This window comes from Branchiostoma floridae, chromosome 7 (genome assembly GCF_000003815.2).
Source record: "Branchiostoma floridae strain S238N-H82 chromosome 7, Bfl_VNyyK, whole genome shotgun sequence".
In the NCBI taxonomy this organism is placed as follows: Eukaryota; Metazoa; Chordata; class Leptocardii; order Amphioxiformes; family Branchiostomatidae; genus Branchiostoma; species Branchiostoma floridae.
This window is the reverse complement of record NC_049985.1, coordinates 10,111,120-10,133,784: the sequence shown is the minus strand read 5'-3', so window position 1 is coordinate 10,133,784 and position 22,665 is coordinate 10,111,120. Positions and strand designations below refer to the sequence as shown.

Sequence of the window (22,665 nt, the reverse complement as noted above, 5' to 3'; positions counted from 1 at the left end):
TTAGAATCACACGAAAAAATATTTTTAAGGTGTCATAAAAAAGTAACTTCAGGTCATTGCAAATGTTTTGACTTACAGTATACATGTATGTGTGAAAAGGAGTGTTTAAGATTTAACATATAGTTTTTTGGGGGAGGAGGTACAAAAAAGTTCACAGAGAAAAATCTGGAAGAAGCAAACTCCCCCGCAGTCTCTCCTAGTCCCATGTCCGGGCACTGAACTTGACTTGCTCTCAAATCCTCTCCCTTTCTAAGTCTCTAGTGTAAAATATTACGCAATCCCAGCTACCAAATCACATTCTTTCCCTTGACAAGTGAAAGGAGATGATTGAGAGGACCCCTGAGTCCTCCATCCATTCTTCAGCTCTCCGCTGTGCCTGTGATTACATGTTGAGAAAGAACAGCCATTACGAACCCCTATAATCACTACCTAACGCAGGCCTGTCGCACGCTGATATACTCTGGGCCTGACCTTCAAATGCGGACTCCTGCATTATTGATGCGTTTCCGTCCAAAAGAAATAGCTCTTTTCCACAATGATAATCATAGAAGATCTTCGGAACAGTTTGCACACTTGTTTTTAACATAGATAAGGCAAGTGGTATATATGCATGCAGTATTTGAAAGCGGAACTTGTCCTGCTCCTGTAAGACAATATTTCTGCTCCAATGCCTAATGAAAGGTTCACTGGTAGAATATAGATTTTTTCTGAGATAATGAGTTGAGGCCAATCTAAAGCAGTGTGTAGGACATTTATGTGTTATTTTGAAAGAACCTATTTTTACAAAAGAGTCTAGCATAATATTAGACTTTTTGGGGGGTAATCTGCTCCTCTCTGCACTGCTATTAAGGTGAGTGTCTATATGGAGGTAAAACAAGAATAGCAAGATAAAAGGAAGCACTGATGCATTTTTACTGTAACTGATTTGGTTGTAAAGATTTCCGATAATCAGCCAAATGGGAAACCACGGACTGTAAGCTCTCAATAGCACATAGTCACATACTGCTAAACTTGTTTGTAACTGACGAGATAATCCTGCAAGGCGGACGGGTGTCCTCCCCAGACGTCGGGCAGTCTCCCCCTTTTAGCTGTGGCTTATTGCATCATAGACAAATGCACAAGCAAACTTTACTATACATGTAGTGTACTATTGTTACATGTATGAGTTATATTTGTTTATGGCTGCAAATAAAAATGTACTTGCATCACATTTACATTGGACTTTGTCATTTGATATTCAGATTTGTAAGAATACACTGTCAAGCACAGTTGACATTCAGAGTTTTTCTCTTACACAAGGACTCACAATTTTCAAGCAGTCGTTGCTTTGAAGTTGTCTTTAGGAATAATGACCGAAACTGTTGAAAATTTCCTGTGTTTCATTTCCTTTTACATGTTAGACCTTTGATGATGTTATCCAGATGATATATCATTAGATTTTGGAACCTGCATTGCAATAGAACAGCAGAATGAGTGAGATACATATACCTTTTATGTTCTGTAGGCCCTGGAGAAGCTGGTAAAACAGTTCCAGAAGAGGGAGTATCCAGCAGACGATGAACTCAAACCACCAAACCACAGGTAAGAAGGGGAACATTTCACTTCATTTTAAACATTTCCTTGGTCTGTTTGTTTCAGTCTTTGCTTTGTTCTCAAACTTATCATTTGCCTTTACTGTTTACATCATATACTTTGGATTATGGTTTGAGATGGATATCTATCATATCCTCCTTGTGTTGGTGATGTTGTTTTAATGGTGTCTGGTATCCCTCTGTGTTTCAGTGACCAAGTTCGGTGAGTTGCTTTCCCCCCTTTGTTGCTTTTTCTTGGTTTTAAAAGTTTTCAGTTTGTGTTTCTCATCTAATTCTCTGATTTTTTTTCACCATGTATTATGTGAATAGGGTATTTCAGGGGAGTTCAGCCTTCATGTACATAACAGAGCTAGAAAACAAGATGAATACAAACTTAGTTAAGTTAAAATGGAACACAGTCAGCAAAACAATTTGTTAAAATGTGTATAACAAAACAATACGTTAAACGTTAGCATAACATTTACATGTATAAGAAATTATGGTAACTTGGGGACTAATCAACCTGATGTACATATAGATACATTTTGTACATTGTACATAATGTGTGTTGGTGACTGTTCTTGCACCACGTTCCACACCACAGAAGTGTGTATGTGGTATGGGCAGCTCTTATAGAGCAGGCCGACACGCTGGCCAAGGCCAGACTTGCCACAGCGGAGGCACTACGGACTGGGATAGTCGAACCTGCCAAGACTCTGAAGTCATCCAAAGACCTGCAGCTGAAAAAAGTAAGCCTGACTGTCGCAATATTTAGCATTTAACAGATTTTCTTGTTCTATAAATACTCAATTTACTGTGATCACCTTCCAATTATTTCCACTCAAATTTTATATTGTCATTGGAATAAAGATTAGAACCATTGGATAGTATGGTAAGTTTTCTTTTTTCCTTTAGGAGACATGTAATATAACTCGTACATGGGACTTCTTGTTGCCACATAGATATTCTGTATCTGAAACTGCCCTGGCTGCGCTGTAAAAACTTGGCATCAGCTTGCCGTTAATGGCTTGTTATACTCAAGCCCTGTTTGTAGAACACTCAGTATTGCCTCTAATCTTTTTAACCACCCAGCGAAAGGGCCTGGACCATATTAGATGTCACCTTGGAACTTGTAGTTGTACTGTTTCTTGTCCTTTTCTGTACCAGAGCCAAGTATTGATCGCGTTGGTAATTCTACAAGCCAGGCTGTAATGTTGTACACTTTGCAGGGCTCTCTCCATCTTAAGTGCGACTAATCTTCCTTTCTCTGTCGCCAGTGCACGGAACAGCTGAACCTCTTACACCAGGAGGTCACCTTGACTGTGAAGGAGATGAACAAGCTGAAGAAGACGTACTTCGAGGTGGAGCACGTCGCTCATGACGCTAGAGAGAAGGCTAAGGACGCTGAGAGCAAGTCAGTTTCTCACTAGAGATGCGAAGCAACTGTATCATAAGTAATCTTATCACATAAAATGAGTTCCATTTCTTGCACAAAAGTAGTATGAAGTAGATACCTGCCTACTGCCTGCCTAAGTACTTAGGCCAGGTACTGGCTCTTATGATATACATGTATATATCTATCTACTATATCTGATATATGAATATATCTATCTATTAGATGCTACATACAAAACTTAACTTTACCAGAGACACTTATTATACTAGTAATTAGATCTGAGATGAACTTGATGAATATTCAAATGACAGTGATTCCAAGTATTTCTTGAGCTGAAATTTAGGGCTTTCTTTGCTTTTCTATCTGGACTTGTTTAGTCCATGGCTTACCTCATGAACATCTTTTGAGTCTGTCTGACTTAACTGTGTTTTTTTTACAACTTCTTCTTTCAGGATGAAAAGAAATGCAACCAGTATATTCCAGTCCAAAGCAACTCTACAAAAAAATAGTGCCAAGGTATCACAGACCACCTGTTTATCATACAGTTAAAGTTAAGGACTTATCAATGAAGTGAAAAATGCCAAATGTAAAACCACACTTGATGTGTTGTTAATTAATCTGAAGTGAACTGTGACTGTGCAAATGTGTAGACCCTCCAGCAGAATGATTGACCACATGTTGCTCATGCCTGAGTATAATTGGCCAGCATGTATGTTGCTGATGGAAGTTCTAGCCTTTGCCATCATCACAGCAATGCTGTAGCATACTGTGGTCTAGTGGTTAGCAGTCCTGTATCTAGACCCAAGGTGGGTATTTAAATCTGACCTAGCTGTCAGTATCTGAGCCCTCAGGTATTAGCTGTGCTCTCCATGTAATTATACCTTGGGCATGTTTTTAAAAAATTCCACATTGAAGGAAAGTATGAGTATGCAATGCTGTTTGCAATGGTCAAAGCCTAGTACATATACACCTTTTGGCAGCCATAGCTGTATGTCTGTAGATCAAAAAGATATGACCTACATTTTATGCTAAGAGATTTGTAATTACAAATAATGCAAATTAATCACCTATTCAAATGCAACATGCCTTACATTTAAACTGACTTTTAGGTAATTAGGTAAATGGACCATTCCAGCCAAAAGCCATAAGCCCTGCCCTCTGTTCTATTTCAAACACCTCTGTGTGAATAGGACAGAACTGGCTGCCTCCACAATTTAATTATACCGACTATATACTCCACATAATAATACCGACTGACTTGAGTTTAGCTTTTGGGGCCAAAAGAACAGGCCAAAGAAAAATGCTATGCCTTCCTTGTTGAAGGCTACATCCACCAAGTACAGTCGTTCGAGGAGGGGCGGATATATCTGCAATAAGGGCGGCAGTCAAAGCGAAATCGGGAGGCACTCCATAGCATTACCTTGTTGGTGGGCAGACGTGCCCGGTTTCTGACATGTGGTTGATGTACGTGTATAGGAATCTGAAATATTAAAGGACAAATGAATGGTATGTTCCCACATTTCCTCTCAGCTCTCAGCGAGGAAGGATACGTGCGACAGTAAGTCTGCTGCGGCCAGGAACGACTACCTGATGTCGCTGGCTGCTGCCAACGCACACCAGAAACGCTACTTCCAGACAGACCTGCCAGAGATCATAGAGGTAAGCAGTAAGCAGGTTATTGTTTTCTATTTTCTGCCGGTCATACGTGGCTTACAAATTTTGTGAATTACTTTGACCATTGACTCTAGTGGTATGGGCTTGCACATTTTATGTATGAAAGTTCTCATGAGTTTATGCCCTTCTACTCATTGATTGGAGACTCGAACTAAATTCTATCAATCCAACAAAATTGTACTCTGAGACCATTGACCAATATTTTCTGTAAAAAGCTAATGTTACATGTATGTCTGGAAATGAAATTGGGCAGTCTGTCCGGTGAGGAAGCCTTCTGCTATGGTAAAAATGTTCGGAGATAAAACTGATGTGGGAAAAAATCACTTCCTTTGAAATGACCAACTTAAATGGAAGTATGGCAGGATTACCAGAGTCATCCGTGACTGATGTCCGGCTCTTGCTGCTCATGTGATGTGTCATGTTGAGATGGCCGCAAGGGTTCTTCTCTGGCAGCCTGACGACAAGGGAAGATATGTTTGACCATTCCTGGCCCTTAGGAGGTTGATCGAGAAGGATGTTGGTCTCCAAGACAGAGACCTTTTCTCTCTCATGTGCGACAGAATCATCTGGAGGGACTTTATAGCGTCACAAAATGGATGAACTGAACTGAACTGATGGCATATCTTGTCCTACAGGATTGTGATGGAGACATCTATGACAACATGAAGGAGTTCCTTGTGCTCTTGAATAAGACTCAGGTGGAGCTCAACACACAGGCAGCACGCAGCTTCCGGGACGTCCTCAGCCAGGCAGAGCTAGTAAGTAACACTGGACACTTAAGATTAGGAAATTCTTAGTCAAATTCTAAAGGTACAATGTTGTAAGCCCTTCATGTCAACTTAAACCCTGATATACAATTAAGTTTGGAAAAATACGGTATTTTGTATTATTGAGTTGCATGAAAAAATATGGTATTTTGTATTAATGTGTAGCATTTTTCATTTATTTTACTGATAGTTTGTTTATTTCCCCTTTTCCACAGATCAGCAGACAGTTCAACCAGCAATGCTTCTTCCATTCCAACCCCGTTTTCTCTGACAACATCCACTATGACTTTGACCCCTGTGATAATGACAGGGTAAGTGGAGTGTTGCATAGTTTCTGCAGATATATTGTAAACACCTTAACTTCTGCCTGTGGTTAGATGTATGATTATACTTGTAATATGTAGGTTTAGCTCTTAGGGAACTTTTTGCTGTATCTTATCTTTTCTTATCCTGGTATCGAAGCCAGCTGCTGATTCTTACAAGAGAGAACAAGAGCCTTGGTAGTTATAAAAAGTTTGGATACCAGGCTACTATTTTACAGTAGTAAGGAATTTTTAGAAGTACCAGTTTACATGTCAAGTTTAACACTTACTACATGTACATAGGAACCAAATGCATAAAGACGTAAATACACTCATAAGGCTTGGTGGTATTCTGTTCATAGACAAACAAGTAGCATTAACAGAAGTAAGAAAGAAGTAAAGTGATGCTTAAGAAGAGTTGATGGATGTCACTTGAATTGTCCGGAAGTAAAGATTTAATTTTTATCCAGTTGTAGAGATTTAATTGCCTTTTGATAAAGAAATATGTGGTAAAGCCATGGCATTTCCATAATTTTAAGTTATTGAATGAAAATTTTGAGAAATTCTGCACCTGCAGGTCAGCACCCTCCAGGAGTCTGCAATGGGGGAACAGTCTCTGGACAAGGAGGCCAGGAAGTGGGCCAACAAGATCGCCCGCGAGCAGAAAAACATTCGCGACCACCAGAAGTCCCAGCGAGACCTGCACAACCAGATGAGCACGTACAAGGAGAACCCCGACAGCCTGGCAGAGTTCAGTCCTGTCGAGGCTGAGCAAAAGATAGAAGAGGCAAAACAGGGAGCTAGAAAAGCAGAGGTGTGTTGTTTGGAATGATGTGTGCTTTCCTTTCTACTTGAGATACTGAATGTGTGTGTGTGCGTGTGTGTATGTGTGTGTGTGTTTGTGTGACTGTGTGTGTATGTATATGCATGTGTGGTGTGTCTGTATGTGTATAAAGTTTGGTGTGTGTGTGTGCATTTTGTTGAAATGAAAAGGAAATGTAGATCAAATTGAGTTTTTTGACAACTTTGTTTTAGCAGTTTTATGATACTTCTCGGATATATCCCGTATATACTGGAAAGTGGTTAGTTTTTACAAAGTGTTCATTCGACAAAAAACATAAATGAGTACACACAACAGAAAATTTTTCTACTTTCGAGATGCACTTTTCATCAACCTGGTAAATTCAGGTTTCATCGAGTTCCCTGGTCATGTGACTGATGATGTTGATCTATATTTTCTGTCTTGTAGACATCACTCGCAAAAGCGGAAGCCAGGCTTGAGCAGCTGAGAGCAGCAGGGGGTCAGTTATCTTTACTTCATACATTTTTACTGTCTGCTTTATTTGGATGAGTGTTTCCTTTTGCACATGATGTTGTCAGACATCTTTAGGAATACGAGTTTAACAAGAATTTAATACATTAAACAAAGGAGAATAGTGTTCCTCTATATTTGATTGGTGGAAAGTTGGATTGATTTGTTACACCATGGTTACATTCATTGCAGGCAGTTGCACGATTTTGTTGTTGTAGAATTTTCAAGTAGACTCTGACAAAGCAAAGTGTTGACAAGATTTTTCCATGGTCTGTATTTTGTTTGACACATGAACGGCTATTCCAAGAATGCTTTTGCTCATACAGTGATTGTATACTGATGAATGTGATCAGGCCCTTGCCATTTATTTTTCTGATATGTATATGAGAAGTAATTGCATTTCCTGTTCCTGTATGTAGTGAATGTGGACCAGTGGTTGAGCCAGACCACCTCCTCATTACTGTCACCTCCTGATGGGGAGGGGCGGCTCAGCAGAACAAGTTCCCGACTTTCGCTCAACTCCGAGGTGACAAGACATTTACATACTTTCTTCTGGCTGATACACTGATACCACTTATCTTCATTGAGACTCCATTGATATAAGATTTCAGAATTTGCTTATCTCTCTGTAACAGTCTGTATGATATCCAAAATGTAGAAGGCTTCCCTTGTATTGGTTTTGAAAACATGTCATGAAATAACCAAGAGATATTTCTACATCTTAACATTAAAAACAAGTTAAAGAGCATGGGTTTATATTTATTATTTTTCCTATTCTTATGGGAAAATTGCCTTTAGGTTGTTCGGTTATTTTTTCACACTCCCTAGAGTATCTATACGTTATCTTTTAGTGTTTTTTGTGATTGATGACTGTTTATAGAGCACACAAATACAGTACATAGCACCTTGGATTTGATTTTCAACCTGTTCTTTTTCTTTCTTTGTTTTCCTCCCACAATGTGTACTTGTGCCCAGCACTCACATGGAGAAGATGAGAAAAACCTCCTCTCACCCAATAGTTTAGGTGGGGCAAGTCCCAATCCTTCCAGTCAGGTCAGTAAGGCTGTGTGGGGACACCAGTTTCATGTGTGATACAGGATAACCTGGTCCATAAGGTCCAAACAGCTAGATATACAGGTGGAAGTGCTTAATGTACGGTTTATGAAATAGCATGGCCAGTCGGTCTGGTGCGGAAGCTTTCTGCTATGGCAAAATGGTTAGAAAAGAAGTGTTAAGGTCTGGTGCTAACCAATGGTTATTGTTTGATGCTTTCTTCATGTTGCTTATCTATTCATGCAGCTAGCAGGGGTAAAGTGGCTGTTAGCTTTAGAAGTTATAGTAACTTACGAGTTATTGCCAGGGTTCCAACTACGACGACTGGGAAGAGACATTTGACCACAGTGCAGCGGCCTCCTCCACCAGTGACTGGCCGGGCGGCTCCACCACGTCAGCTGATCACTCCAGCAGTACCACCTCGGCCGGGAACATGGAGATCGGACCCGTGTCTCCGAATGATGATGTGTTCCTCGAGGGCAGCCAGGACAGGGGAGACTTTGGACAGCAGACGGGAGAGTCCACTCCTGTTAAGGTCTCCATGGTACGGAGGGACTGTTCTGGTGGCTGTGCGTCCTTATCCAATAATGGAATTATCCTTGATTTGTTCCGTTTGGTGGTGGTTTGCTGCTCAGTTTGGTTCAGTCCTTGTCTTAAGTATAGTTAGTTCTTTTTCTGTTTTGTGAAATGTTGGCTTGGTTTGATTCAATCAGTCCTACAATATGTCTTTTTTTTTAACTTAAAATAACATTTGATGCTTTTTGAAGATCTTCTGATATTGTTCATCAAGGACATTTAGAGAGTTGGTTTTCATATGCATAGTTGGAGTTGTTATGTTGCATGGCTGCTTTTGGTCTCTCTTTTGTGTTGTTCCTGTGTCAGGTGTTGAGTTGTTGAGTTATGAAGATGAGAAAAGCTTTCTAACATGGTTGGCCTTTGGTTTTGTTTTCTTTATGCATGGTGGTAAGGGCTTTCTTAGTGAGACCATAGTGCTTGTAATGATGCTTGCAGAGTAAAGTGTAGCGGAACATTTTCACCTACATTTAGAAGTTATATAATACTATTTTTCATTATCGCAACTTCTCTGTGAAGCCTTTGACCAATGAACTCTTTTTCCTTCCTGCTTTCCCTTGGATATAGTCTTCTAGCAAGGTAATGTGGAATGTACCAACATGAGCTAAATTGTTAGTCAACTTGCTTGCTATCAACACAACTGCCTGCCTGTTCTTATATGTCACTCCCATTTTCCACCCTGTACTTGTAGATGTGCGTATGACATTGATACTGAATGACAGAAAAAGATTGCATCAGTTCCAGATGCAGGAAAAGGAGAGAACCTAAATGTCACTCATTTCATCAGTAACAACACTTTTTTCAAACATATACTATGTACTATGTACTTTGTATGTACTATGTTTATGTCATGCCTATCTTTTGCAATTTCTACATGTATGTCAGCTATGTTGGAACATACTTATATCATGCAAGTGAAGTATTGTCATACATGTGACATGCCTGTTGATCCCTCCAGGAGGACGATGCAGGGTTTGGCGACCACACTGACGAATGGGACGACACGTTTGACAGCACCGCCGTGTTTAACGGAGCCGACGCTGTTAGCTCTAGTGCCTCCATGCAGTCTCGGCAGTACCCAATCACCTGCACCGTTCTGTACCCATATGAGGTAGGCCAGTTATGTCCAATATTTTCCACTCCAGAAAAGACCACATGCACCAATTAGATTTGCAGTTCCTCAGAACTTTTCAAGAGAAAAAGTTGGGGTTACATGACAAAGTGAAGAACAAATTATGTGGTACAATGAAGGAGAGTGCAAAAGAAATTTATGAGTGGTCCAACATTCTGGGGCAAAAGATGCAACATTGCATTATTCACTCTTGTTAGAATTACTTTTAGCACTAAGTAGGTTGTCTTCAGTTGTACATTCTTTGTTCTTTCAAGTAATGGAAAACAGCCAGAAAAGAACACTGTTAACCATACATTTCAGGGCCAGAAGTCAGATGAGTTGACCATTGCAGAGGGTGACCTTGTAGAGGCCATAGATGATGGAGACATTGAGGGATGGGTGATGGTAAGTATCTGCATCTGCATCTGCAGGACAGGGGTTACAGTATTAGTGTCAATACTATTCAGCACCAAGGACAGGGGTGAGTATTAGTGTCAATGCTATTCAGTACCAAGGACAGGGATTTACAGTGTTAGTGTCAATGCTATTCAGCACCAGTGACAAGAATGAGTGTTAGTGTCAATGCTATTCAGCACCAAGGACAGGGGTTACAGTGTTAGTGTCAATGCTATTCAGCACCAAGGACAGGGGTTACAGTGTTAGTGTCAATGCTATTCAGCACCAAGGACAGGGGTTACAGTGTTAGTGTCAATGCTATTCAGCACCAGTGACAAGAATGAGTGTTAGTGTCAATGCTATTCAGCACCAAGGACAGGGGTTACAGTGTTAGTGTCAATGCTATTCAGCACCTAGGACAGGTATGACAGTGTTAGTGACAATGCTATTCAGCACCAAGGATAGGGATGACAGTGTTAGTGTCAATACTATTCAGCACCAAGGACAGAATTACAGTGTTAGTGGTAATGCTATTCAGGGACAGGGATGACAGTGTTAGTGGCAATGCTATTCAGCACCAAGGACAGGGATGACAGTGTTAGTGGCAATGTTATTCAGCACCAAGGACAGGGATGACAATCTTAGTGTCAAGACCGTCGTCTGTGTGCAGGATTCCTGCGTCCAGGAGAATCCTTTTAAATATGTCTCTGGCCAGTTGCACTGGCTTAGAGGCGAGAGAAGCCGTTCGTTCAACGGTTTGGTTTGCATGGATGCATGGATCGATCAATTTAACCAAACTCTTCTTATAGCCCTTCTATACGCACGATTACGCAATGGAGTTAGCGTGGCCAAGCGGTCTACGCACTGGGTGGATATAGCGATTTGCTTTTGCAGCCGTGGATCGTGGGTTCGAACCCCATTTGTAACAATTTTTTTTTCTTTGTTAGACAAATCTCATGTTATGTTTTTTTAATAGAAGACAGACCAATTCAGTAATCCGATGTTTAAAAACTCTTTTTTCATATGATTTTGTTTAACATCCAGGCTTTTTCCAAAATACGCACCGGCCAGCTTTTTTCAGAAGCTTTCTTGTTTAAAAATCTTTCTTCATCCTGTACCTGTGTATTTCTCAGGGGCGTAACCAGAGAGGGGAGGTTGGGTATGTTCCAGAGAACTACCTACAGTGGGACACCAGCAGTGTGGACAGGAGAGACTCATCTGACTCCCCCTCACATGTCACCACCTCTCTATCTTCATCTGATGTAAGTGCTGTACACACCACATACACTTGATAATTTAATCTGTGTAGTTATTGTTTCGGCTGCTTTGATTGAGGACAATACTCACACCAGTGTAAAGTTATCAGAACATTGGACTTCCTAAAATCAAAAGATCCCATAGGTGAAATGAAACGGTGATTAAAACATTGTGTGGCCTCTCTGGTTTCCCTCCCAAGTGCTTTGTTGTGCCAAGTGGCGTTGGGCGAGGCGTAAGTGGCGTCGGGCGTGGCGTAACTGGTAGAGCGCTCGGCTCGGATTCTATAGGTCCTGAGTTCAATCCCCGACGTGCCCCCGACGTTGGGAATGGCACTTTACACGACCTTCCTCACTTCACCTAGGTGTAAAAATGGGTACCTGACTTCGGTCAGGGAGGTAAAAGACTAACTTAACCTTCCGTCTGTACCGTGTATGTGGCACTGTTAATATAAGTTACAAAACTTGAGTGCAGTGCCACAGGTCCTCGTCTGTCCAAAAAGCAAAAGGGAAGAAAAAAAAGTGCTTTGTTCCAAGGTAAAGTTGACTTGACGTAGTGCAGCAGTGTGGAATGATTGTTGTAGGTGCAATATGAGCAGCTGGAGACGGCCCAGACGGTGGGATCGCCCCAGCATGTGTCGGGGTCCTACACATCCTCCATGTCCAGTACTGACTGGGAGGTACAGCAGGCACTGGGGACCACTGAGACATCTCCCCCATTCCAACAGCAAGGATGTGAGTTAGACACATGTCTTAAAGTTTGTATTTTGCTATTCATTTATCTGTGGTTGATCATAGCTTTATATCAGGGTTATAGCAATCGTCCGTCCTTCTGTCCTTTAACAAAATTTTGCTGCTGGGGATGGACATAAATTTTGCCCATTCCGTCCTCTATGATGGACAAAAATATTAAAACTGTTGCCATTGCTGAACCAAGCAGAGTCTACAAGTAAAATTTGCCCCTCAAAATGCAAGAAATTGCATATCTGAGGGTCTATATTTCAAAATTTTCCATTCCAAACAAAAAAATTCAGGCTGGCCAGAACACTGGATGGTATATATCAATGCTTGCACATCTGTAAACACATGTCTGTTTGTAGTGTCCCTGGTCCGAGCGCTGTACGACTTTGACGCCAGTAACCCAGAGGAGCTGACCTTCCCGGAGGGTGCGGTCATCAACGTGACGAGTAAGGACGCCAACGGGGTGGATGATGGCTGGTGGAAGGGCGAGTATAACGGCACGGTCGGCGTCTTCCCTTCGCTGGTCGTCGAGGACTTGGATGAGAGTGAAGCAGCATTTTATGACAAGGTCAGTTTGTTAAAGCTGTTTTCATGCAGTACTGTTTCAGTGGTCCCAGGTTCAAGTCCTTGTCTTACACCTTTTTTTTCTTTTTGCTGGCATCTTTTCTGACTTCCTATATTGGTAATTGTATCATTTTCACCTTTTTGTTAATCAAAGCAAGAGTGAAATTGCATTCATACTAAGAAAAAGGCTGGTCATTAAAAGAAAAGATGAATATTGAATAAAACTAACATTACTGTCTATTGCTGAGTATTGGTTTATCACTAGTTCTATCCTGGTCTTTGAATTTGATGATACTTTTATAGCAGTGCCATCTAGTGATTATCCACAGCAGTGCATATTTTTTGCCCAACCTTGGACAATAAGCAACACTAATTACAATGTGCTATACTCATTACACCTGTTCTACCTGCAGATACTTCTACAGTAGTGCCACCTAGTGATTATTCTTAGCAGTGCATGTTTTTGCCCAACCTTGGACAATCAACAACACAATTACAATGTATTGTACTCCTTACACATGTTATGTGTGGGAGTTAGGATTTAGTAATATCTGCTTTGGACACAAAAAATTATTACTTTTTTTTGTGAGGCCTCAGACCTCCTTGTGTGAAATCTTATCTTGATATAAATGTTCGAAATGTGTAAATTCCCATTGTCTATGCAGGGCTCGAAATTCATTTTTGGGATTAGGTGCACCAGTGCACCCATCTTAAAAAATTGGGTGGGTGCACCAAAAATATTTTAAGTAGAATATCAGAAAAACCTAATAGCAAAACATAATTACATGCTATCAAATTCTTAAACAAGTACCATGACAGACATTTCTATTATCTTTCTAACCCTTAGATGTCAAGAATATGATGTATACTAGTACACCTTGATATCTTTACATACATAAATCCAAGGAAATATTTGGGTGCAATTGGGTGCACAGCTCCAATTTTGGGTGCACCTGGGTGCACAGGCACCCAGTATTTCGAGCCCTGCTATGTCATGCTGTCTGTCTTATATGTGACCCTCAAACATCAACTGTGCTGCCTCAAGTGTCAGACTTGCATTTTGGAATGAATAGATAAATAAATAACCTGTTCTACCTGCAGACCCCGACCACACCCAACCTCCCCATGCCCGGAGTGCTGCCCCCCTCCCTCCCGCCGGGCTTCCTGACTAATGGGAACAACAGTAACAGTAACGGCACCCTGGGGCCAGTTCCTGAGCTCAACATCGAGTCTCCGCAGTCCCCAGATAACCAGTTCAGACCGTCATCTGCAAATTTCCTAGGTCAGTCAACTTATTCTGTTCTCTTTTGTAAATATATCTGGCAGTGTCAGTGTGAATGTTATTCAGCACCAGGGACAGGGATGGCAGTGTCAGTGTGTATGTTTTTCAGCACTAGGGACAGGGATGGCATTGTCAGTGTGTGAATGTTATTCAGCACTAGGGACAGGGATGGTAGTGTCAGTGTGAATATTTTTCAGCACCAGGGACAGGGATGGTAGTGTCAGTGTGAATGTTATTCAGCACCAGGGACAGTGATGGTAGTGTCAGTATGAATGTTTTTCAGCACCAGGGAAAGGGATGGTAGTGTCAGTGAGAATGTTATTCAGCACCAGGGACAATGATGGTAGTGTCAGTGTGAATGTTTTTCAGCACCAGGGACAGGGATGGTAGTGTCAGTGTGAATGTTATTCAGCACCAGGGACAGTGATGGTAGTGTCAGTGTGAATGTTTTTCAGCACCAAGGACAGGGATGGTAGTGTCTGTGTGTATGTTATTTAGCACCAGGGACAGGGATGGCAGTGTCAGTGTGACAGTCATTCAACACCAGGGACAGGGATGTCTCTGTACGTTTTCTTCTGTAAATGTCTTCATTGGTCAACCATTACAATCGATCCCCTTTTAGCAAAACATACCAGTGTAACAGACATGGATCAGCCACCCTTTCCGTTTTCATATAATATGAAACAAATTTTCATGCCTGCATACAATGTATCTTATGCATATAATATCTAACATATCTTTTGATTACAACAAACTGTGAAAATGTCCTCCCCTGCCCACAGGGACTGGTACCAGTCTAGATGTAGATGCCAGCCAACCGTCCGCACACTCTGCACCAGGTAGTCCCTCCGGCAACAGGAGACCGGTAAGGACAACTTACAGCTTTTCACTGTCCTTAACTACAGTAAATCCATCAACCCATTCAGTTTGGTCTGCATTTCTTGTAACAGTAATAGATACCATTGAAAACACATGGAGTATGGTGTTTTACATGCATTGAAACTGACTTCTGACTCAGGATATGAAGAAGACTTAGTGATGAGAATAGAATACTGTAGGAATGCTAGCCTGTTTGTAGTTCCTTGCTTTCACATGCTCACACAAACACACATACACACACATGCACAAAATCAAGAATTGACCCTATAATTTTTATGTTTTACTTATATATGATTTAATGATGTGTTGTACAATGTTGTTGTACAATCATATTGATACCCTTTAAATCATGTTTAATTACACCATTAATTTGAATGTTTCCATTTAAAATATGTTATTTCAAGCCCACCTGTTTGTATCCATTGTTTAACAATTTTGTTTCTTACCTGTGTTTTATTTCCACCATGCCCCTCTTTGTTTTCCCTGATCAGTTTGCTTGGTGACTGTGGCCCAGGTGAGACATGTGTGGGTTCTTAGTGCAGTGGGTAGAGTGCTGTATATGTACTAACAATGCCAAAGCATCACTCCTAGAACACTACACTAACACTTCTAAGACACAACTTCTATATACTGTCTTTCACCTTGTGTGCTGACTAACTTTCACCTCTGTCCCTAATTGCTTCCCTGGTAAGGATGAGGAGGAAACTAAGGAGGGAGAAAAAAATGAAAGTAAAGATGGTGAGGAAGTAAGAGATGGTGAGGAAGCTAAAGATGGTGATGAAAGTGGAAGTAAAGGTGATGAGGAAGCTAAAGGTGAAACTAAAGATGGTGAAGGTGATAAAGGTGATGGGGAGGAGGTATGCTTTGTGCTTTTCTTCTTCTTTCTGTTCAGCTCCATGATTCTCCATCCAAGTATTTTACTTATTGAAAGTCTAGAATCCAGGCTTCTTAAGTTTGTGCCTACTCCAACTGTCACAATCCCTCTAATAGTGGAGCATTCACAAGCTCAATATGGTCGGGTCTCAGGCTTGGAAATAAAACTGAAGTTTAACACATAGAAATGAATACGCAATTAAATATACCCCCATTTATATATTTTTGAACAGATAGTGAGAAGTTTAGAAGTGTTTTTGATTAAAACAAATTAGAAACCTAACAGTTTCTGCATACATTTCTGTTTCTCTAACTCTGTTTACATGATTTTGGCTGGGGCATCACTACTGTACATGTGTGTTGTGGCCTGTGATGTGTCTTTTCTACTAGCCTGTATCTCACTATACATTGTATATTTGCACATCTGTCTTTTCACTTTCCTTGCATAACATGCAGAAAAAATAGCACCTTTCTGTCCTACAAGCAAGCCAAACAAAATGCTTACAAAATTCTTGTGTTCCCTTCGACAGCCGAGATGTGCACCCCCTCCCCCCTCGGGACAGGAAGCTGAATTGTCTCCTACGGAGGCGCGGCCAGCTTTCGACGTAAATGATGTTGAGTTAGAGGTGTCGACTGTGTGATCCGTAACAACAACTATCCCGACACAGCAAGTCCAAGGCTACGTTCTACTTAGAGGTGCTTCAAAGAAAGTCACAAATGTAACATTAAAGGGAAAAGTTGACAATGTACACTACGTAAACAGCCACATACAGGAATGTAAAGGAAATTAAGGCTATGGCACTTTCTACTCTCTACTCCAGTTTGTACATGTAGTAAGTTATTAACTGTTAAGTAAACTACTGAGAGAGTAGTTAGTCCATAGCATAGAAATTTCTTTGGTCATTTGTGTACATGTATATTGATTCAGTAAGTATAGATGTTGTGTTTATTCATTCTGATCTGATGTTGTATTGCTCTGATCACTATTTTGCTTATTGTTATAAGCCAAAGATAACATATAATATGTAGAGCTGCTTATTTTTGTACTTAAGTTTGTAGTTTCCTATCAACTTGCTTTCATTTCTGGCAAGATATGTGGATAAATTTTGCTGATGTTTATATGTAGACTGCTATGTATAATTATCGTACTATATGATATAATATGATATAATATATGATTATTTTGAACATGTTGTCAAGCATAGGTTTTGTTTTTTGTTTCATTGTGTTTTGAATCATATTGTCGACAACCAGACAAGGTAGGTTATAACCATACGGAGTAAGTAGCAAACATTCTTCTGACAATGTTATGTGATCCCAGGTTTTGGAATATCAGAAGTTCTGGTATGAACATTTTGTTACTGCCTTGATTGAAGTTTAAGTCCACATAGCAAGAAATGTAATTTTTATTTCAAAAAGAATATTTCTCAGTATGTTTTGGTCATGTTGCCCAGCTTTTGCTGGACACAGTGACATAGCCAAATATGGACCTGTGTCGGGTACAATGTGGCTTATTATAGCCTCACTATAGGTTTATTGCTGTATACATATAAGTCCTGATGGACGCACCTGTAAGTAATATAGCAAATTATGGTAGCAAATAATACCACCAGCTGCATATGTGGGTTTGTGCAGCTAAATTAGTCCTGCAGGTGTTTCCGATGTTTACATGCACCGAACCTGCATATTATAGTGAATTGTTGAAGTCATGTGGAGTTTGGTGAATATGCTACATATCACATAAGTCAGGGTAGGGTGGGAAAAGTGTAGCAGTTTCCATGGAGGTAGTTACCGTGGTCTGCTGTCCAGTCATGTCTGATACAGCACAGGGTCGGGAGGTTTGGAGAGACGAGAACATGGCATGACTAATGTACAACCAGATGTATGGCTCCAGCTTGTCCCCTCCTCCCTATAAAGAAACATGTACGAACATACAAGCCAAAGCCATACATCTGCTTGGAGATTAGTAACTCCGTACTTAAGACTGTAAAAGACACAAATCTGCAGGATGGATGTGAAACAACAGGTCAACTTTATGCAACTCTACTTAATCCGTACAGGGTGTAAACAACGTACTTACTTGCAAAAGTTCCATGGTGCACATAAACCGGCAAAGGAACAAAATCAAGCCAGGTTAAGATACAGTTTTAGATTAGATGTGGCATTATGTCCGTACTGTAAGGTAATGATTCCAAACTTGTCTGTAACTGTACCTACTAATCAAGCAAGTGTAGGGAATAGTTGGACTGCACCAATTGGCTGATAGGGCTATCTAGTGAATTTTAAACTTATTCAAACTGACCAATCAGGTACTAGTAATATAAGGAGTTTGGTATCCAGTCAGTGACTCCTATATAACCATCATTTTTACAACACTCTACTTAGACCAACTAAGAGGAAAGTGTATGATGTGTATGTATGGTAATATAATCAAGGTAACCAAAACTAGACTTGTATTTTACATGATTGTGGTAGATGACTGATATTTATGCATATAGATAGTAATATAAAGATGACATTAACATGGTGAAGATGTTTATGTGTGCTAAGAAGGTTAAATTGTATCGTAGCATTAGAAGGATTACCACATTGTATTCATCATTTAACCCACAACCTGCAGAGTTCTGCTGTAGCCAGTACAAAAATGGGTGCATAGATGGACCAGCAGTAGTGAAAGGGTTAACCATCCCTCCAAGGTAACATTTTGGTAGGGCTTTATCAGTTACAGGGATTGGGAGCAGGTTAAACAAAGTCGGCCCTATTGAATACATGTTCGGCACTCATAAAGAAGTGTATGGTCATGCACACTGGTGACTGGACATATAGAACTGTGAGAACTATTCGTACATTCAAAGTACACCATATTAATAACTATCTACATGTTCCTATTAGCAAATCATGTACTTCTGAGCCAGCACAGCGTTGCCATATATCCAGCTGTATACTCTAAAAGTAATCATGGTGATCATTACAGATGATGTAGACAATGAGATGTATATCATTGTAACTGTATTTAGTGTCACTATCCCTATGCAAGTGTGAGTCCCAGTAGTCGTAGTTGACACTCTTTCTGTAGTCGGTAATACAGCAAAGTATGGAGTAGTACCCTAGAAATGTACATGTATCACAGTATGTAGTCTTAACCAGCATCCTTCAGTGACTTCAGAAATACAAGATATTGACTAAACGGGTGAATCTATTTACCAGAGGTGTAGTGAAAGCTGGTCAGAGAAAGCCCAATTGGCTTGGTCCATAAGCATTCAGCTGGATTTTCACTGTGAAGCTAACACCTCTGATAAACTGTTTTGGTCTGTTTGTGCTGTGATATTTCTGTCACTAAAGGGATCTGGTGGAAACCATTAGTCAAATATTATCTAACGATTGTATGTACATGTACATGTATGTGTGTTGAAGGAAACAGGTAAAACAGGCTAGATAAAACTGTAGAGGTGTACAGAGAGCTATGATATGATATGATATTGTATGTTGTGCATGTGATGAGATGACTGTAGATAGATATGAGACATGTATATGGCAGAGCAAGTATTATTGTACAGAGAGCAATATTGCCGGTGGAGTGTGATGAACGTGAAATATATCGTCACATCAACAAACTCTGGTTTCGTGTTTTTTTTGGTCTGAGTCTTTGGGGAATTAACGTTACTTGTTCGTATTCAGCACTGGGTGATGATATGACAGTGACACACCCATTTTCGCCTTATTGGACATTTTTGTAGTGATAAAGCAGGACAACACTGAAAAGACAGGACAGGGAGCCGGAGGCAAAGTTGCATGCATTACTAAATTTAGGGTCACTGATTTGGCACCTGCAGTCCTAACTAGGGGGCCCAAACTTAACATTACATTTGCTGCCTGCACCAAGAGCTATCTACCACTTACAAATCATGGCCACAACATGTCCAGAACACGAGATATGAAAAACGGAAGTTCCGCTGCAGTACCTTAGAAAGCCGCTAGTAGGCCAATTATTGATCTACATTTTCCAGACCCCTACCCACACAACAACACTTCACTGTGACACCCTCTGGATGAAGTAAAAAAAAAGTCACTCGACTGAAAGAACTTTAATTCATATTCTGGAAATTGAAAACTACACTACATGAAACGCTCTTCTTACGAGACTCTAAAACTTTCCGTCTATGCTCGCAAGATAGACGTTATTGTCGTTTGCACAGCAGGCCAATAGCCTGCCGTCTGGGGACAGCCTACAACAGAACAGTTCCTCGAGGTTAGGGTCGGCGGCACCGCTCATCACCCTCTCGGCCTGAAGGAGCTGTTTGCCCGAGACGGGGTCCCACAGCCGCACGGTCTTGTCGCTGGAGCAGGTGGCGAGGACGAGCCTGTCGGCGGCGGTGTGGAGGAAGCTGCCCGACCAGACGGTGGAAGTGTGTCCGGTGAGAACGCGAGGCTCCGTTAGCGTCCGGGTGCACCAGATCTGCACGGTCCCGTCAGAGCAGCAGGTTGCTAGGAGACTGCCGTCCGGAGAGAAGCTGACGGCGAGCGCCCATTTGGGACCACCTTAAAAAGAGAAGGAAAACGTCCATGTGCATGTTGTACAAACCATGTAGGCTTGCAAATGTTCCAACTAACATGAATCTTGTGACCCAAAAGAGGGGAAGAGAGAGTAAAGATTACTGGTTTTGCAACCCAGAGTAGTAAGAATATTGTATATTTCTCTCCCCTGCCAAAGTATTGTGGAATAGAACTAGTTGTCATCAAGTGCGGTCGGAACCAATTCAGTAGACTGGTGACATTATGATACAAATGGTTTATATGGGACAAGTCCTTCCTGTACCCCATCCTTGCGAAATTCCTGAGTTACGCTAGGGAGCGCTTGTGCTCTTTGACCAATTCAGGCATAGATTCAGACCTTGGCCTTGAAGAATCTTGCACTGAAGGTCGTTGCCACCAACTCGACCCGTCCAGAGTCGTGTGGTCCTGTCACGAGAACAAGACGCGATCTGGAAGTTTGGGAGATGAGAGTCCGGGTCAGGCGCGAAGGCGAGGTCCTCCACTGAGTTCTTATGGCCCACCAATGTTGCTTGGAACACGTCATATTCTCGCCAACACCAGATCTTGATGGTTCTATCCACACCACACGCTGCTAGGTAGTTAAAGCAAGGCGAGAACCTACACCTGTACAGGGACGTGGGGAATCCGTGTGCGTCTTTGCTACAGAAGCTCCTCACAAGGTGACCTTCTGACGTCTTCAGGTTCCCTTCTCTATCTCTTTTCGGCATCTTCCAGACGTGGACCCCGCCCGTGTCGGTACAGGTGCACAACAGACCACCGTCTCTGCTGAAGTCACAGCTCCACACGGCGTAGGAGTCCGGGTGGGAGAGCACGGCGACTGCCGGGTAGCCTGGCTTCGTCAGGTCCCACAGTCGGACCGTCTCGTCGCCCGAAGACGTCGCCAGCAGCCGACCGTCTGGAGAGAAGCAGCAATTCTCTATCCACTCCGAGTGCCCGCGAAGGGCCGTCCAAGTCAGCTCGGACATTGCGATAGCGCTAGGAAAAGTATGGAAACTTCCGAGTTCTGTACACCTGACAAGCGCGGTAACCATACAACAAAACCACAATACAACGTCAAAAGAACAATGCTCATTCTCGGGTAAAATTTGATATTCTAGAACTTTCTCTACCAGTTCGGAAAGCTTGATATTCAAGAATCTAGAACAGAACCAAACGATTCGAGTCTCCACTTTTTTCTTAAGATTATGCGTATCTGTACTGCATAGTTACCTGTGATGTTACTTGGATGGTGACAACAGAATTATTGATCAATCACTTAAAACATTTCTGTGGAAACCGTCTCTTGATATCGTCTTCCTATAATCTGCGTATCTGTGATTGTGGGGTGGATTATGACCATGATCATGTGATCATGATAAAACAATAGCAATAGAGGAAACCTTTGACGCGTATGTCATTTTTTGTGACGACATAAATGGATTACGCCTATATGACGCCATGATCGGAAAGGTACATTTATGTGTTGTATTAACGTTACATCGGAAGGTTCTAGAACTAACGACGGTCAGAAGGCGTTACGATGTTTCTTGGATGAATTCTTTGTATGTTCGTCCGCATTTTTGTAGGTTTTGCTGCTACCAGCCTAAAGCTGCCTAGGCAGACCTATGTAATGACTTGTCCCATCGTCAATAAAGTCAAAGTCAAAAGTCAACATCTGAAGAAGACCAGAAGCGTTACCGTGGCGACCCCGTGTTTCATGACTCCATGTTCTACACCATGAATAAGGTTTTCACCGAGTCCACTGAAATTCTACATAAACTCGTCATTAGTCTTGCATTATAAAGAGGCGAGTGTCTAAAAACAGTGGCAACACAGGCTATGAAGAGATGCATTCCTACGGTCCAGCGTTGTCCTCGTCAATCAAGAATGACACCCAAGAGCTGACCCTTTCCAACGTATCATCATCATCAATCTTGATCTCCAAGTCAGTAGAGGAGTTTGTTTTTATAGTAGAGCCCAAAAGCCACCCACTTTGTCTTCTTGATGTTGTGTTAGTCAATTTGACTTAAACCAGGATGCCATTTGTTTAAGTCCCGAGTTTAGTGTACTTTCTATGCATTCTGGGGCCATTACTGGAATAGAATATAGCTGTGTGATCCGCATATAAGGTTACTTTACTGCTGGTAAAATTGGTTTACTGAGATTAAATTTTGATTTATATGAACAGATGCTAATACCGGTCACCCGTGAACTTTTCTACAAAAATGGACGGTCTCCACCTCTTCACGGCGAGTTATTAAAATATCATCAATTTCAGTGATCTCCGACGTTGATTTCCATGTTGATTTGCAGCGGAATTTTGCACGTCTTTTTTTTTATATAAAAAAATATATTTAAAAAAATATATCATAAGATTATATAAAA

At 41.3% G+C, this 22,665-nt stretch overlaps 2 protein-coding genes across 9 annotated transcripts in view; one reads left to right on the top strand and one right to left on the bottom strand.

Annotated features, from left to right (window-relative positions):
• The window catches only part of LOC118418845 (F-BAR and double SH3 domains protein 2-like), a 32,814-nt gene extending 13,453 nt beyond the window's left edge, over positions 1 to 19,361 (top strand). Inside the window, exons 4-26 of one of the 7 annotated variants that reach the window (XM_035824926.1) lie at positions 1,505 to 1,581; positions 1,783 to 1,794; positions 2,176 to 2,320; positions 2,849 to 2,985; positions 3,420 to 3,483; positions 4,498 to 4,626; positions 5,277 to 5,399; positions 5,624 to 5,719; positions 6,288 to 6,524; positions 6,960 to 7,011; positions 7,442 to 7,548; positions 7,998 to 8,075; positions 8,383 to 8,619; positions 9,216 to 9,227; positions 9,607 to 9,759; positions 10,081 to 10,164; positions 11,289 to 11,417; positions 11,993 to 12,143; positions 12,509 to 12,717; positions 13,815 to 13,995; positions 14,778 to 14,860; positions 15,567 to 15,731; positions 16,278 to 19,361. In XM_035824926.1, coding sequence (XP_035680819.1) covers positions 1,505 to 1,581; positions 1,783 to 1,794; positions 2,176 to 2,320; positions 2,849 to 2,985; positions 3,420 to 3,483; positions 4,498 to 4,626; positions 5,277 to 5,399; positions 5,624 to 5,719; positions 6,288 to 6,524; positions 6,960 to 7,011; positions 7,442 to 7,548; positions 7,998 to 8,075; positions 8,383 to 8,619; positions 9,216 to 9,227; positions 9,607 to 9,759; positions 10,081 to 10,164; positions 11,289 to 11,417; positions 11,993 to 12,143; positions 12,509 to 12,717; positions 13,815 to 13,995; positions 14,778 to 14,860; positions 15,567 to 15,731; positions 16,278 to 16,388 — 2,772 coding nt within the window. In that variant the 3' untranslated portion in view covers positions 16,389 to 19,361. Of the gene's footprint in view, positions 1 to 1,504; positions 1,582 to 1,782; positions 1,795 to 2,175; positions 2,321 to 2,848; positions 2,986 to 3,419; positions 3,484 to 4,497; positions 4,627 to 5,276; positions 5,400 to 5,623; positions 5,720 to 6,287; positions 6,525 to 6,959; positions 7,012 to 7,441; positions 7,549 to 7,997; positions 8,076 to 8,382; positions 8,620 to 9,215; positions 9,228 to 9,606; positions 9,760 to 10,080; positions 10,165 to 11,288; positions 11,418 to 11,992; positions 12,144 to 12,508; positions 12,718 to 13,814; positions 13,996 to 14,777; positions 14,861 to 15,365; positions 15,389 to 15,566; positions 15,732 to 16,277 lie in introns of all 7 variants that reach the window. The other 6 variants (XM_035824933.1, XM_035824928.1, XM_035824929.1 and 3 more) reach the window with 6 other exon arrangements.
• Positions 19,362 to 19,813: 452 nt separating this feature from the next.
• LOC118418853 (uncharacterized WD repeat-containing protein alr2800-like) lies at positions 19,814 to 21,664 on the bottom strand. Of its 2 annotated transcripts, XM_035824945.1 has the most exons (3): positions 21,511 to 21,664; positions 20,639 to 21,276; positions 19,814 to 20,286 (listed from the first exon to the last, which is right to left on the bottom strand). In XM_035824945.1, the coding sequence occupies exons 2-3, from the start codon at positions 21,264 to 21,266 to the stop codon at positions 19,892 to 19,894; spliced, it is 1,023 nt and encodes a 340-aa protein (XP_035680838.1). In that variant the 5' UTR covers positions 21,267 to 21,276; positions 21,511 to 21,664; the 3' UTR covers positions 19,814 to 19,891. The 2 variants fall into 2 exon arrangements, with proteins under 2 accessions (XP_035680838.1, XP_035680837.1); XM_035824944.1 differs by lacking the exon at positions 21,511 to 21,664 and having other exon boundaries at positions 20,639 to 21,476.
• Between the last annotated feature and the right edge of the window lie 1,001 nt (positions 21,665 to 22,665).

Bases quoted from the DNA above. Each gene is read 5' to 3' on its own strand.
- LOC118418853 (XM_035824944.1), bottom strand. From the start codon at position 21,332: ATGGTTACCGCGCTTGTCAGGTGTACAGAACTCGGAAGTTTCCATACT. The intron at 20,287-20,638 runs GTCTGAATCTAT...TCTCTTTTTAAG, and splicing joins CAAGATTCTTCAAGGCCAAG to GTGGTCCCAAATGGGCGCTC.